The sequence below is a fragment of the Podarcis erhardii genome (genome assembly GCF_964252035.2).
Source record: "Podarcis erhardii genome assembly, chromosome: 1".
Classification (NCBI taxonomy): Eukaryota; Metazoa; Chordata; class Lepidosauria; order Squamata; family Lacertidae; genus Podarcis; species Podarcis erhardii.
This window is the reverse complement of record NC_138497.1, coordinates 4541674-4557084: the sequence shown is the minus strand read 5'-3', so window position 1 is coordinate 4557084 and position 15411 is coordinate 4541674. Positions and strand designations below refer to the sequence as shown.

Sequence of the window (15411 nt, the reverse complement as noted above, 5' to 3'; positions counted from 1 at the left end):
ATACCGAATGCTCCTCAAAACCATCACTTCAGTGGTTAAGGCAAACTTGAGAGAGTCGTAGACGAAAGCAGCCTCCATCAATGCTCTGTGCTCTAAGAGAAAGACATTTGCACTTAGGGACTCGTATTTACAGCTGCATTCAAAATTCTTCAACCCCCATTGCAAATCAGGTTTATTATCAAAATTTCAAGACTTTGAGCTGTTTGCAACGAGCAAATCAAAGAAAAGCAATTGAGATGCTTAAAGTGGTTTCCGCAAAGGCCTGTCGGAATAAAACAGTCTTCACCTGCCTGCAGGAGGACAACAAGGGGTGGGGAGCCAGCTTCTCTTGGGAGGGAGTTCCAAAGTTGGCTGGAAAGAGCCACCACCGAGAAGGCCCTCTCTTGGCTCCTCCAGGAGGGTGGAAAGACTGAGAGAGGGGCCTTCCCTGAAGATCTCAGAGCCCAGGCAGGATCGTAGGGGACAAATACGGCCTTTCAGATATCCCAGACCATCCTCATTTGGCTCAAAGCGGTTCAACCACTGCCTTTATAACGAAAAGCAAGGCTCTGCAGCAGCTGATTCCACAAACTTTGGAGCTGGAGGGAGGAAACAGACAAGGGAACCCTCCACGGCCGAGCAAAGTTGCCCAATTTATTACCTGCCGTCCCAACAGCCTGCACATAAGCAAAGACCAGGTCCCAGTGGCCCTTCAGAGAGTCTTCCAGCTTCTGGAGGTCTGCCACAGTGGCGACGTATTTCACTTCGTTGAAGAGGAGAGCGCTGGGAAGGAGACACAGCGAGCGACGTGTAAACCAGGGAAGCTTTTTCATATCGAGGGCCACATCTGCTTCTTGGCAAGCCCCTGAGGGCCACATTCCAGCGGTGGGCAGAGGCAAAGGTGGGCGGAGCAAAACAACCTACTTTTTACCTTTGTGCAGAAATTATTTTCTGCATGCACACACTGCTCTCTATTCTCTATCCGGGTGAGCAAAATCAATTATCGGACTTCTAGGACACGTTACAGCCAGGCCATAAACACTCGAGGAAGATGAGGGAGGGCAGGTTTTGGTTGTATTTGTCCCGTGGGCCTGAGGGTCACCCATTTGAGGCAGCTGGGGTGAGAGGGGCTCAACAATCAATCCTGCTTCGCAGGGAACTCTGGGAATTGCAGCTCTCATCACTTTTATCAAACTACAGCTCCCAGAATTCCTTTGGGGACACCAGGACTGCTTGAAAGTGGTTTCGTAGTGCTTTAAATGCATGGTGGGAATGTGGACTAGGCCGTGCCGGATTTACGTATAAGCTAAACAAGCTATAGCTCAGGATGTACATTTCCAAGCTAAACAGGATGTACATTTCCAAGCTAAACAGGATGTACATTTCCTGAGCTAAACAAGCTATAGCTCAGGATGTACATTTCCAAAATATAACATAAAAACCAAATAAAATAAAACCTACACCCAGCAACAGTGTTTTGTGTTGTGTGGGCTCCTATGATGTAAGTCATGGGCCCCGCCTGCTAGCCTGCTCCCTCAAATATCACTGGTTTGCTCATTTCTATATACGGTGGTACCTCAGGTTACATACGCTTCAGGTTACGGACTCCGCTAACCCAGAAATAGTGCTTCAGGTTAAGAACTTTGCTTCAGGATGAGAACAGAAATCGTGCTCCGGCGGTGCGGTAGCAGCAGGAGGCCCCATTAGCTAAAGTGGTGCTTCAGGTTAAGAACAGTTTCAGGTTAAGAACACACCTCCGGAACAAATTAAGTACTTAACCCGAGGTACCACTGTAGAGGGTGCCTACATTCTGCATGGACTGGTTGCATGGCAACATGGGCAAATGGCTTGAGATACCTATCAGGTCCATCAATTACCTTATAGAAAATATTCAACGCAAAAAACAGCAACCATTTGTTGTTGACAAAGGGCAGCTGGACACTGAAAGAGCCCCATTACCTTCAGTAGCTGAGGGCCTCATCAAACCTAAATCCGGCCCTGGGACCAGGTGCCCTGCCACAGAGCTTTGGGCCAATGGAAGACAGAGCAAGCTTGTTTTCTGCTGCTCCGGAGGGGGGAACCCAAAGCAATGGGTTCAAATGACAAGGAAGGAGACTGCGACTAAATATTACGAAGAACTTTCCAATAGGAAGAGCTGTTGGACAGTGGGACGGACTCCCTCGGGAGATGGTGGACTTGGAGGATTTTGAACAGAGGTCGGATGACCACCTGTCAGCTTTGAGTCCTGATTTGCTGGGAGTTAGACTAGAGAATCCCTGAGGTTCCCTTCCAATTCTACAGTTCTCTGATTCTACAAGTCGGTCACCTCCAGTTCCCCCACGTGCAGCTGTCACTGACTCAGAACAAGTCTGCTGTCACAATCCTCTTTCCACACAAAAAGCAGGCAGGTGGCTGCAAAGGAACAGACACCAATCAAACAGATGTCGAAAGGACTCACAAGAGCACGTTGGCCACAATGGCATCCACACTGAACAAGGCGTCCGTGGGGAGCTCACGAAGCAGCGTGTGTCCCCTGGAAGTAGGGAGAAGAATGTGAGAGGGAGATAAAGGTAAAGGTAAAGGGACCCCTGACCATTGGGTCCAGTTGTGACCGACTCTGGGGTTGTGCGGCGCTCATCTCGCTTTATTGGCCGAGGGAGCCGGCGTACAGCTAAGCCGCTTCTGGCGAACCAGAGCAGGGCACGGAAATGCCGTTTACCTTCCCGCCAGAGCAGTACCTATTTGTCTACTTGCACTGTGACATGATTTCAAACTGCCAGGTAGGCAGAAGCAGGGACTGAGCAACGGGAGCTCACCCCGTCACGGGGATTCGAACCACCGACCTTCTGATCGGCAAGTCCTAGGCTCTGTGGTTTAACCCACAGCGCCACCTGCGTCCCTCCTTAATAACTTAAAGGTAAAGGGACCCCTGACCATTAGGTCCAGTAGTGACCGACTCTGGGGTTGCGGCACTCATCTCGCTTTATTGGCCAAGGGAGCTGGCGTACAGCTTCCAGGTCATGTGGCCAGCAGGACTAAGCCACTTCTGGCGAACCAGAGCAGCGCACGGAAATGCCGTTTACCTTCCCACCGGAGCGGTACCTATTTATCTACTTGCACTTTGACGTGCTTTCGAACTGCTAGGTTGGCAGGAGCAGGGACCGAGCAACGGGAGCTCACCCCGTCGCGGCGATTCAAACCGCCGACCTTCTGACCAGCAAGTCCTAGGCTCTGGGCCTGATACAGCCAAAGTCAGAGGTTCTCAAACTGCTTTCGGCGTAAAAATTTGCTCGAGCCGAATTTGAACAACAAATACACTGGAAAACGAAAAGAAAACAAGGCCCAGCAATGCTTGATTTATAAGGCACCCTGGGGTCCATTACCTCGATTCTGGACCCTTTAAAATATTTTTGTTACAAAAGTTGGGTGCTGTCCCAACTCTCTGCTGAGCAATGGCAAGATCCTGGGGGGGGGGGGGGCGTGTTCACCCAGGGTCTGTATTCCTTTGGAGAATTGAGACACGGCAGAGACTGTCATAGCTTTAGGAAATGTGATTTATTCACCTATTTACACCTTCAGTATGCATGGAGTCCAGATCTTATAGCAACAGCGTCTTGGCATCCGCAGCAATGCAGCCAGCCTTCAGCCAGCTGGCCCAAGATGGATCCCAGCCTTTCTTCTCTCCCCTACTTCTTCCCAGAACGCCCTACTAAAAACTCTCTTTTCCTGTCCCTTCACACACCCCATCACCTTGGCAACAGCTGTCTGCCAAAGGATTCCTCTCAGATGGTCCATAACCAACACCCTTTGTCATGTGAACAGATTTTTTCTTCGCTAGGCCAGCCAGGGCGGTTTGTAGAAGCTAGCCTAGGGATTCCTTGTCTGGCACAGTTCTGCAGCTTGTACTTTCATCCACATCTCAAATAATCAAAATCCTACCATTTATTAACTTCTAGGGTTTAGGGTTTAGGGTTTAGGGTTTAGGGTTTAGGGTTTAGGGTTTAGGGTTTAGGGTTTAGGGTTTAGGGTTTAGGGTTTAGGGTTTAGGGTTTAGGGTTTAGGGTTTAGGGGGGGTCCCTCCCCAAATCTATATCAATATGCAGAGCCATCATTCTTATTCATTTGCACTCAGATCAACCACTCACCTGAACAGGTATGCCTTCCCCTCTGAGCTGTCATCTCTGCAGTAACTGGATGCTTTTCCGCTGTGACAGTTGACCTGTGGGGAAGAAGTCAGGCATGCTCAGGTCTTCGCTGAAATAACTTAGGCAAAAATGTCTGGAATACACTTGCACTTACGAGCTTATATTAACTCTTATTATCTGGACAGAATGATAAATAGAAGAGTGACTAGTGGGGTGCCACAGGGTTCTGTCTTGGGCCCGGTCTTATTCAACATCTTTATCAACGACTTGGATGATGGACTCAAGGGCATCCTGATCAAATTTGCAGATGACACCAAACTAGGAGGGGTGGCTAACACCCCAGAGGACAGGATCACACTTCAAAACGACCTTGACAGATTAGAGAACTGGGCTAAAACAAACAAGATGAATTTTAACAGGGAGAAATGTAAAGTATTGCACTTGGGCAAAAAAAAATGAGAGGCACAAATACAAGATGGGTGACACCTGGCTTGAGAGCAGTACACGTGAAAAGGATCTAGGAGTCTTGGTTGACCACAAACTTGACATGAGCCAACAGTGTGACGCGGCAGCTAAAAAAGCCAATGCAATTCTGGGCTGCATCAATAGGAGTATTGCATCTAGATCAAGGGAAGTAATAGTGCCACTGTATTCTGCTCTGGTCAGACCTCACCTGGAGTACTGTGTCCAGTTCTGGGCACCACAGTTCAAGAAGGACACTGACAAACTGGAACGTGTCCAGAGGAGGGCAACCAAAATGGTCAAAGGCCTGGAAACGATGCCTTATGAAGAACGGCTAAGGGAGCTGGGCATGTTTAGCCTGGAGAAGAGGAGGTTAAGGGGTGATATAATAGCCATGTTCAAATATATAAAAGGATGTCACATAGAGGAGGGAGAAAGGTTGTTTTCTGCTGCTCCAGAGAAGCGGACACGGAGCAATGGTTCCAAACTACAAGAAAGAAGATTCCACCTAAACATTAGGAAGAACTTCCTGACAGTAAGAGCTGTTCGACAGTGGAATTTGCTGCCAAGGAGTGTGGTGGAGTCTCCTTCTTTGGAGGTCTTTAAGCAGAGGCTTGACAACCATATGTCAGGAGTGCTCTGATGGTGTTTCCTGCTTGGCAGGGGGTTGGACTCGATGGCCCTTGTGGTCTCTTCCAACTCTAGGATTCTATGATTCTATGATTCTATGATAAATACCGTATTTTTCACTCTGTAAGACGCACCAGACTATAAGACGCACCTAGTTTTTGGAGGAGGAAAACAAGGAAAAAAATATTCTGAAACCGAAAAGCCAGAACAGCAAGAGGGAACTGCCTTCTGGGATAGCCAGGCGAAGCCTCTTCAGGGCAGCGGGATGAAGGCTCCCCCAAGAGCCGCGCTCCCTTTAAAGAGCGTGTGGAGTGTGTGTGCAGGGGCTTCCCTCTTGGGGGCTTTTCCCCAAAGAGGGAGAAGAACAGCCCTTCTCCCTCCTCGGGGAAAAGCCCCCAAGAGCCGCACACATGCTCCACACAACTCTTTAAAGGGAGCGCTGAGCAGAGCCTCCCGCCTGCATTCGCTCCATAAGATGCACACACATTTCCCCTTACTTTTTAGGAGGGGAAAAGTGCGTCTTATAGAGCAAACAATACGGTAAGCATCACAAACAGGTGGCTCTTAAGAGCAAATTCAACTGTACAGAATGTAAGGTCGGGCTCCCATTGCTTTCCCTCCAGTAGGTGTCTGAAAGCTATGCGCTTGTCATTGTTCACACAGCATTATTATTATTATTATTATTATTATTATTATTATTATTATACCACCACCCTATACCTGTAGGTCTCAGAGTGGTTCACAACACAAAGTCACAGCACAAAATATGTAATAAAAATAATCAAAACAATTAGCAATACTGATGTAAGCAAACGAATAAAATATACACTCCCCAAGAAAAAGCCCCTAAAAAATTTCCTGCCCCACAAAAATCCAAATCGACATATAACATTTAAAAACAATTTAAAACAACCCCACCCCCTAAGAAAACAACACCCACCCAAGTCAAAACCCCATCCCCCATTAAAACAATTTTAGCACTAATTATTATTACAGTGGTGCCTCGCAAGACGAAATTAATCCGTTCCGTGAGGCTCTTCGTATAGCGGTTTTTTCGTCTTGCGAAGCAAGCCCACTGACAGCTTAGCGGATTAGCGCTATTAGCGGTTTAGCGGCTTTTAGCGGATCAGCTGATAAGCGGCTTAGGGCTTAGGAAAAGGGGGGGGGAGGGAAAAAACCCCGCAGGAACTCGCAAGACATTTTCATCTTGCGAAGCAAGCCCATAGGGAAATTCGTTTTGCGAAGCGCCTCCAAAACGGAAAACCCTTTCGTCTAGCGGGTTTTCCATCTTGCGAGGCGTTCGTCTTGCGGGGCACCACTGTATTATTATTAATAACAACAACAACCAACTTTGCATACCACCCTTCATCCGTAGATCTCAGGGCAATCCACAGCATAAAAACACAAGATCAAAGACACAAAATGTGTAATAAAAACAACAATGGACCCCCCCCCAATAGTTGATGAAGGCTGAACTATGCAAGGCTGAGCCAGGCAGACAAATGCTCTAACTTGCATAAAACAGCTTTCTAGATCCGTTTCTTGTTTGGAGCAACAGAGAAAAACTTTTGCCAGGAATCTGCGGGCAACCTATGGCCAAATAAGCCCTACGGAACATTTGCAACAAGAAAGACACCAGTTAGTCCTTCTAGGGGCTTGAAATAAATGGAAAGACTTCCTTGATTGTTTACCAGGCGGGGGGGGGGGGGAATGACACTTCCTTGTACCTTGAGGACTGAAATCCCATAATCTCGGAGCGCTTCTGTGGATTTCTCCAGCTGTTCCAGGAACATCTCAGCAGATGGAGAAGCTGGAAGATAAACAAGAGCCTGCTCTGCTTCACAAGAACAATTGCGATTATTGCTAAAACATTTCTGGGACGCTGTTTAATGTGCGCAGGGCTTCACGGGGCTTTCTGATGCAGCGAGGGGGGGGCTGCCACCAGCTCCCCAACCAAATGTAAATTAAATGCAAAAGCAGGAGTCAAAATGCAGCACTCGCCGCAAGAAATTATAACTGAATCTGAAATCCTCGCACTAATGCAAAAAGGACAGTGAGATCTTCCCAGTCACAAGGTGGTTTTGCCTTGTAGTACAACCATCAAGGCCTTGTAGTTGCAACCATCAAGGCTCCCAAACTTGATCTGCTTTCATTGCCCATCTGCTAAGTCCATGTTTCCACATTTAATAGGTACCGTATTTTTCCCTCTATAACACGCAGATTTTTTCTCCTAAAAAGGAAGGGGAAATGTCTGTGCGTGTTATAGAGCGAATGTGTGGTCCCTGGAGCCGAAAAATCAGGCAAAAATCAAATCGCGGCACTGCACGGAGAAGCGAAACCTGAAAAGAGGAAGCGGCTGCTTTCCTGCATTCTGCCTCAGGGTCTTACTGCCCACCCTCCTCTGTTGCCTGGGGCTGCAATGGTGCAAAAACGTGGTTACAAAGCATGAATCCACAGGAATTCTCAGGATTTTGGCATTGGGTCACCCCAAATTCACCATCAGATCACATGTCTGTGGCCACAGCATGAAGCCCAAAAATGATATATCCACTGTTTCATTCAGAATGTTTTTTCCCTTGTTTTCCTCCTCTAAAAACGATGTGCGTGTTATGGTCAGGTGCGTGTTATAGAGCGAAAAATACGGTATATTACAGGGGTCAGCAAACTTTTTCAGCAGAGGGCCGGTCGACTGTCCCTCAGACCTTGTGGAGGGCCGAAATATATTTTGGAAAAAAAAATGCACAAATTCCTATGCCCCACAAATAACCCAGGAAGAACCTCTCTTCCAAACCTCACTCCCAGAGCTCATATGTTGTGAAATTCTCTCCCAAGAGAAGTTATAGATAGGTAGCCGTGTTGGTCTGCCATAGTCAAAACAAAATAAAAAAAATCCTTCCAGTAGCACCTGCATGCACACGAAAGCTCATACCTAGAACTAACTTAGTTGGTCTTTAAGGTGCTACTGGAAGGAATTTTTTTATTTTGTTTCTCCCAAGAGAAGTTAGACTGGCTGCCTCTTTCAGGCTAAGACTTTCCTGCTCAGACAGGCCTTTTAGAAACTAAAGTGCACATGAGGCTGATCACTGGGTTGCTGTCAGGGCAAACTGGATTTTAATTGCTGGTTCTGATTTTCAGCTACTGTTTTTAATACGTTTCTTTTTATTACTTTGTATTTTATAACATAGTTTTTAAATGTTGCAAGCTGCCTTGAATCCCGGCTTGGGAGAAAGGTGCGATACAAATCCATTAAACTGCAGCAACAAACCAACCCTACTAACCAAATGCAATAAAAAACGCAGATGGGAGTTGATGGAAGAAGACTGGAAAATTTAAAGTTTATATATAGAAATATCACAAAATTAGTGAGTGATAGAAAAATGGTGGATTGATATTTTATGGATTTAGCAGAAATGTTATAAGGAGTTAAGCATATATAAGTATTTTAGTTTTAATGTTAAAATAAGGTTAAAAAAATATGTTATTTATAATATGATAGAGAATAGAGAAAGAGTATCGAAAAGGGGGGATGTATTTTTTTTTAAATAGTTTTTGTATTGTTTTATTTAGGGTTAGGGTTAGGGTTAGGGAGTGGGTTTGGTTTAGTTTAGTTTAATGTGTTTAGTTTAATGGGTTTAGGTTGTGTTTTGTATTGTTTATATATTGTATTGTATTGTCTTTTCTCTCTCTCTCTCTCTTTTGTTTTTTCTCTTCTGTCTTTTTTCCTTTTAAAAGTAATAAATATTATTTTGAAGAAAGAATAAAAACGCAGATGGGGAAAAATACTCACTGTCCCTCCGAAAATAAACCAGAGACGCTTTGGATGGTTGCAAGCTGCTGAGCTGTTCCAAGGGCACCATGTCCTCTGCCTGCCTTGTTGCAGACATGTAGGTAGCCCATAAGAAGAGGAGAGAGAAAGGGGTTGCGCACCCATTCATTTTTGGCCATGGCATGACTTCGGTGGTTTACAGCTGGCGCAGGGAGCCCAGACCTTGGGGAGAAAAATAGTTACAACCGTGGATTAAACAGAGCGCCAGATCTGGAGAGCTAACAAGGTTCAGAAAAAGGCAACCGTAATGATCAAGGAGCTTGGAGCAACTCCCCTATGGGGGAAAGGCTGCAAAACTTTTTAATTCAGCAGAAAGGAACGTAACCCATCTGGACCCTGCGCTCATCATCTGAGGCCAGGTGAGGTCCAGAGGGTGGCAACCCAAGAACAGGGCCTTCTCTGCAGTGGCTCCCCGTCTGTGGGATGTTCTCCTTGTGAAGGTTTACCTGGCGCCTTCATTACATACTTTTTAAACTAGAGGCAAAAAGGTTCCTTTTAAATGTGTCTATGGGAAAGGGGGGGGGTTGCTGTTTTGTTTTCCATATTTACTTGTGTTTTTATCTTGTACAGTGGTGCCCTGCAAGACGAACGCCTCGCAAGATGAAAAACTCGCTAGATGAAAGGGTTTTCCGACTTTTGAGGTGCTTCGCAAGACGAATTTCCCTATGGGCTTGCTTCGCAAGACGAAAATGTCTTGCGAGCCTTGCGAGTTTTTTCCCTCCCCCCCCCTTTTTTCTAAGCCGCTAATAGCCGCTAAGCCGCTAATAGGGGTGCTTCGCAAGACAAAAAAACCGCTAGACAAAGAGACTTGCGGAACGGATTAATTTCGTCTTGCGAGGCACCACTGTATTTTATTCTGTGAACTGCCCTGAGTGCAGATTTTCGTTTATTACACTGGTGAAACTTTTCACAAAGGAAGACAAAAGGAGATTTCCCAAGAACGAAAAGACACCGGTTGAGGAACAGTTGAGGGGGTTGGGTATGTTTAGCCTGGAAAAGAGAAGGCCAACAGGTGACACGAGAGCCATCTTCAAATATCTGAAGGGTTGCTGTATAGAAGATGGTGCCACCTTATTTCCTGCTGCTCCAGAAGGCAGGACACCAAACCAATGGCGTCAGATGACAACAAAGGAGATTCTGACTAAACATTAGGAAGAACTTTCTGAAGGCAAGAGGTGTTCAACAGTGGAACAGATTCCCTCAGGAGGTGATGGACTCTCCTTCGCTGGAGGTTTTTATGCAGAGGTTGTAAGATCATCTGCCAGAGATAATCTAGCTATGATTCCTGCAGTGCAGGGGGCTGGATTAGATGACCTTTGGAGGGCCCCTCCAACTGCATCACTGCCAAAATTCCAAGTTTGCGGCATTCACTGGTACAGTGGTGCCCCGCAAGACGAATGCCTCGCAAGACGGAAAACTCGCTAGACGAAAGAGTTTTCTGTTTCGGAGGTGCTTCGCAAAACGAATTTCCTATGGGCTTGCTTCGCAAGACGAAAATGTCTTGCGAGTTCCTGCAGGTTTTTTTTCCTTTTTCCCCTCTTTTTCTAAGCCGCTAAGCCGCTAAGCCGCTAAAAGCCGCTAAACCGCTAAGCTGTCAATGGGCTTGCTTCGCAAGACGAAAAAACCGCTAGACGAAGAGACTCGCGGAACGGATTCTTTTCGTCTTGCGAGGCACCATTGTACAGTCGCACCTCGTGTTGCGTTTGCTTCATGATACGTTTTTTCAGGTTGCGTCCCGCGGCAACCCGGAAGTACCAGAAAGGGTTACTTCCAGGTCTTGCCGCTCACGCATGTGCAGACGTGGAAAATAATAATAATAATAATAATAATAATAATAATAATAATGATAATAATAATTTGTACCCTGCCCATCTGGCTGGGTTTCCTCAGCCACGCGCATGCGCAGACGTGCAAAATAATTAATAATAATAATAATAATAATAATAATAATAATTTATTTGTACCCCGCCCATCTGGCTGGGTTTCCCCAGCCATGCGCATGCACAGACGCGGCGAATCGTAAACCCGTGAAGACTGCGTTCTGCTCATGTTGTGAACAGGACTCCAGAACGGATCCCGTTCACAACCAGAGGTACCACTATACTCCTTTTGCCACCCAATTTCAACAGAAAGGCAGCTGTGGAGCAGGAGGTTCAGGCTGCTCACGCTCCCCTAACCAGGCTATCAGGGAATCCTGGGGAATTTTTCAACACCTTGTCAGAGGGTGGGGGATCCACCAGATCTAGCCCTGTGCACTTATCTGCTGATAAGATTACGGGCTTCTTGGCAAACAAATCCGTCAATTCAGGAGTGTGGTTTTCTTCATACTTAAATGAACTTGCTACACTGCTTGCTTGAAAGAGGGTTATTAGTCTCTTCTTTTCCATGCTGCCCATTTCCCAACGTTTTCCTCCATCCGCTGAAGGCACCTAAAATTTTGGTAACCACGGCCGATGTTAAAAATTAACCAGTTGGCTGAACCTATGACCTGCTGTGTCTGTGTCCAAGGAAAGGACCTTCATTGTGGTGGCCCCTAAGCTGCGAAACTCCCTTTTCCCAGAGGTGTGCCTGGCACTTTCGTTGTATAGCTTCTGGAGGATTAATTGCACCACAATGAATGGTATGAAATGGCATGTACCAAGGACTTGTCTGGGCATGTCTGCCAAGGTTAAACTAGTGTAACCCCTGTCTAAAAGGTAAAGGGACCATTAGGTCCAGTCGTGATCGACTCTGGGGTTGCGGCGCTCATCTCACTTTATTGGCCAAAGGAGCCGGCGTACAGCTTCCGGGTCATGTGGCCAGCATGACTAAGCCGCTTCTGGCGAACCAGAGCAGCGCACAGAAACGCTGTTTACCTTCCCGCCGGAGCGGTACCTATTTATGTACTTGCACTTTGACGTGCTTTCGAACTGCTAGGTTGGCAGGAACAGGGACCAAGCAATGGGAGCTCACCCCATCACGGGGATTCGAACCACCGACCTTCTGATTGGCAAGCCCTAGGCTCTGTGGTTTAACCCACAGAGCCACCCGCGTAACCCCTGTCTACCTCTCCCCTTTTGTGACATGTCAGTGATGTAGCAATGATGCCATACGAACTGTATTCTGGGATATGGTGGGAAAGTTTAAAAAGTCCTGGTCACCCCATCCTCAGGGTTCAAAATTCCTCTTTGAACCTGTTGTGCAATAAACTTTGGTCTACAGCTATTTGCTCCGGTTGGTGGCTGGACTCCTTCCTTTATTCCGCAGGGACCCACGGGCTCTGCCCAACCAGCTGGGGGACTGAGCAGCCTCGCACCTAGATTTTTCCGTAACAAAGGAAATTGGCATATGAGTTGTGGCATAAATGTAAAAAGAATTATTAGAACAAAAGATACCGTGGTGGCTTTCTCCACTTGCAGCAAAACCGGTGAAAAAAATAAATATGAGGAATGACTGGGTAACTTATAAAGAATTATTAAAAGAGGTAGATCAAGATTTAAGATTAAGGCAATATGAAGAAATAAGAGGACTAATAACCGGTTGGCTGCAGTATCACCAGCTTAACAAAGTATTTAAGCTGGATAAAAAGAAAGGTTTTTTATATAAAACCTCCCGATTCGAAAGATAGGTGTTGGAAAATAAAAAGAAATTAATTTCTAAAATGTATAAACTTCTATGGGATTGGCAAACAGAAGATGAGCAGGTCAAATCAGTGAAGATAAACTGGGCGAGGATTTTGGTTATAATATTGAGTTAGCAGCGTGGGAGAGATTATGGACTGCAGATCTGAAATTTACAGCATGCTACACTATATGAAAATTATGTACCTTTGGTATTTAACGCCTTGTAAATTAGCTAAATAATAATATATGCTGGAAATGTAAAGAGAAAGAGGGCACCTTTTATCACAAGTGGTGGTCATGTAAAGTGATAAAAGCTTTCTGGGAAATGATACATAATGAGTTGGGGAGGAATGTTGAAAATAACCTTTTCTAATAAACCAGAAGCTTTCGTTTTAGGAATTTTAGGTGCGGAGATCCCAAAAGACCAGGAGAAATTGACCACATGTGACCACAGCTGCCTGAACGATGCTGTCCTGGAGATGGAAAGAAAATTCAGTTCCGACCAGAGAGGAGCGGCAGTTAAAACGAATGAGCTATGCTGAACTGGCAAAACTCACAGGAAGAATCAGGAGCCAGGAAGAATCAAACTTCAGCAAAGAATGGGGGAAAGTATAACATGTAATTGAAAAATTATTGCAAACAACTACACTTATTAGCAGGTTTGACAGAAGACTTGTAGCAAAAATCTGAACCATGAACTGATTAAGGATTTGTAAGAACTGGAGTCAGTGATAAGATGCAGAATGAAAATGTAAACAAAGATCCGCAAAAGAAGGGAAGGGAAGTCAAAGCGGATATGATATCTGTATTTTGTTTTTGTTTTTTTGCTGTTATGGTATGTAAAACGGAAAGCGTAAAAATATACAGTGGTACCTCTGGTTGCGAATGGGATCTGTTCCGGAGACCCGTTCACAACATGAGCATGTCACAATTCGCCGCTTCTGCGCATGTGCGCAACGTCATTTTGCGCATCTGCACATGCGCGAGCGACGAAACCCGGAAGTAACCCTTTCCGGTACTTCTGGGTCACCACAGGACGCAACCTGAAAAGATTTAACCTGAAGCAAACGTAACAAGAGGTATGACTGTATTTTTAAAATAATAATAATAATACACACAGCCAAGTGCAAATGCGTATTTTTTATTTTTAGCATCAAGAACACAAGACGAGCCTGCAGGATCAGGCCAGTGGCCCACCTAGTCCAGCATCCTGTTCTCACAGTGGCCAACCAGATGCCTGTGGGAAACCCGCAAGCAGGATTCGAACACAAGGGCCCTCTCTCCTCTTGTGGTTCCCAGCAACTGGTATTCAGAAACACTGCTGCCTCTGACTATGGAAGCAGAGCTAGTAGCCCTTTCCTCCTCCATGAATTTGACCAGTCCTTTTTTAAAGTCATCCTAGTTGGTGGCCATCCCTGCCTCCTTTTGTTGTAAACAAAAATCTGCCCTTTTCCCCATATGGGGTATCCAAGAGCCCATATAGAGTCCTTATGTAGGCTCCCTATTGGTAGGAGAAAATAACAGAGGCCAACTAGAGAATATTGAGAAGCAAAGCAGCTAGTAAGCCTGATCTGTATTGATCTGTTGCAACAGGGTGCTCCCCTCACACGCAGGAAAGGAGGAGGAACCCAGAACCAAGCTGTGCCCGCCCTTCTATTGATATTTTAAATTCCCTGCCCTGGAGCTCAAGACCACCCCTCCATACTTCATACATACATCACAGAAGGGGTGTAAACCCAAGACCACCCCCCAGATACATCATACCTACATCACAGAAAAGGCGGTCTATAGCAGAAATCTGAGTGCATTGTTTATCTTCTGTCTGGCAGGTTACTTGTTAATGCTCACTTTATTGGATACCCTGGGGAGCCTGGCCAGTCTTTTGCAATGACAAATACTTAGTTCCTGAGCCAGGTCACAGGCTCACCCTATTCATACACAGACATACCCTTAAGACAGGATTTGTGAAGGAAAAGACAATGGGGAGGCTTTTCCATTTTCCTTTGACCTTGCAGAGAAAGCATTTGGTCAGTTTGGGAATCAAAAACGGTTTCAGGTCGGATGTTCCACAGTTTAACTACACTCTGAGCGAGGACCTGAATCTTCCGACCGTTCAGCAGCATTGGGTTACTCACAGCATCACTGTGCCAAAGAAACAGCAACTCACCTCCATGCGCAGCCATTGCCTTCCAGATGGCTGCTTGCCTCTCCCCCAGTTGCGAATCTGGCAGGTCCCAGTTGCCTGCCTCTGCTAAATATTTGGGGGCCCACGTGGCACCATTGCCTCCCAAGCAGAAGAGTCCGATGACTTCATGCTCAGCGCCAGAGTGCTGCCATGTTCTGAAAGGACCCAAAATGTCCCACTGCAAAAGGGGGGGAAAAGCAGCCATTGATCGTCAGCCTTTGAGCATCATTGCCCTACAGCAGGGGTCAGCAAACTTTTTCAGCAGGGAGCCGGTCCCCTGTCCCTCAGACCTTGTGGGGGGCCGGACTATATTTTTTTTGGGGGGGGGGAATGAATGAATTCCTATGCCCCACAAATAACCCAGAGGTGCATTTTAAATAAAAGGACACATTCGACTCATGTAAAAACATGCTGATTCCTGGACCGTCCAGGGGCCAGATTTAGAAGGCGACTGGGCCGGATCCGGCTCCCAGGCCTTAGTTTGCCTCCCCATGCCCTAGAGCAACGCGGGAGGAGCCTCTGTTGGCTGTCCTAAATAGAGCCTTTTTTTCCAAACTCCCCTTAGCAACAGGGGATCCTATA

The 15411-nt window shown here is 46.3% G+C and overlaps 1 protein-coding gene across 1 annotated transcript in view; it reads right to left on the bottom strand.

Annotated features, from left to right (window-relative positions):
- Nucleotides 1–14938, bottom strand: part of TXNDC16 (thioredoxin domain containing 16) — a 40028-nt gene extending 25090 nt beyond the window's left edge. The window contains exons 1-7 of the mRNA XM_081859964.1: nt 14812–14938; nt 9004–9204; nt 6944–7026; nt 4125–4198; nt 2438–2512; nt 641–762; nt 5–92 (exon numbers count right to left, since the gene is read on the bottom strand). Of these exons, the coding sequence (XP_081716090.1) occupies nt 5–92; nt 641–762; nt 2438–2512; nt 4125–4198; nt 6944–7026; nt 9004–9166 (605 nt within the window). The 5' untranslated portion in view covers nt 9167–9204; nt 14812–14938. The remainder of the gene's footprint in view (nt 1–4; nt 93–640; nt 763–2437; nt 2513–4124; nt 4199–6943; nt 7027–9003; nt 9205–14811) is intronic.
- Nucleotides 14939–15411: the final 473 nt, after the last annotated feature.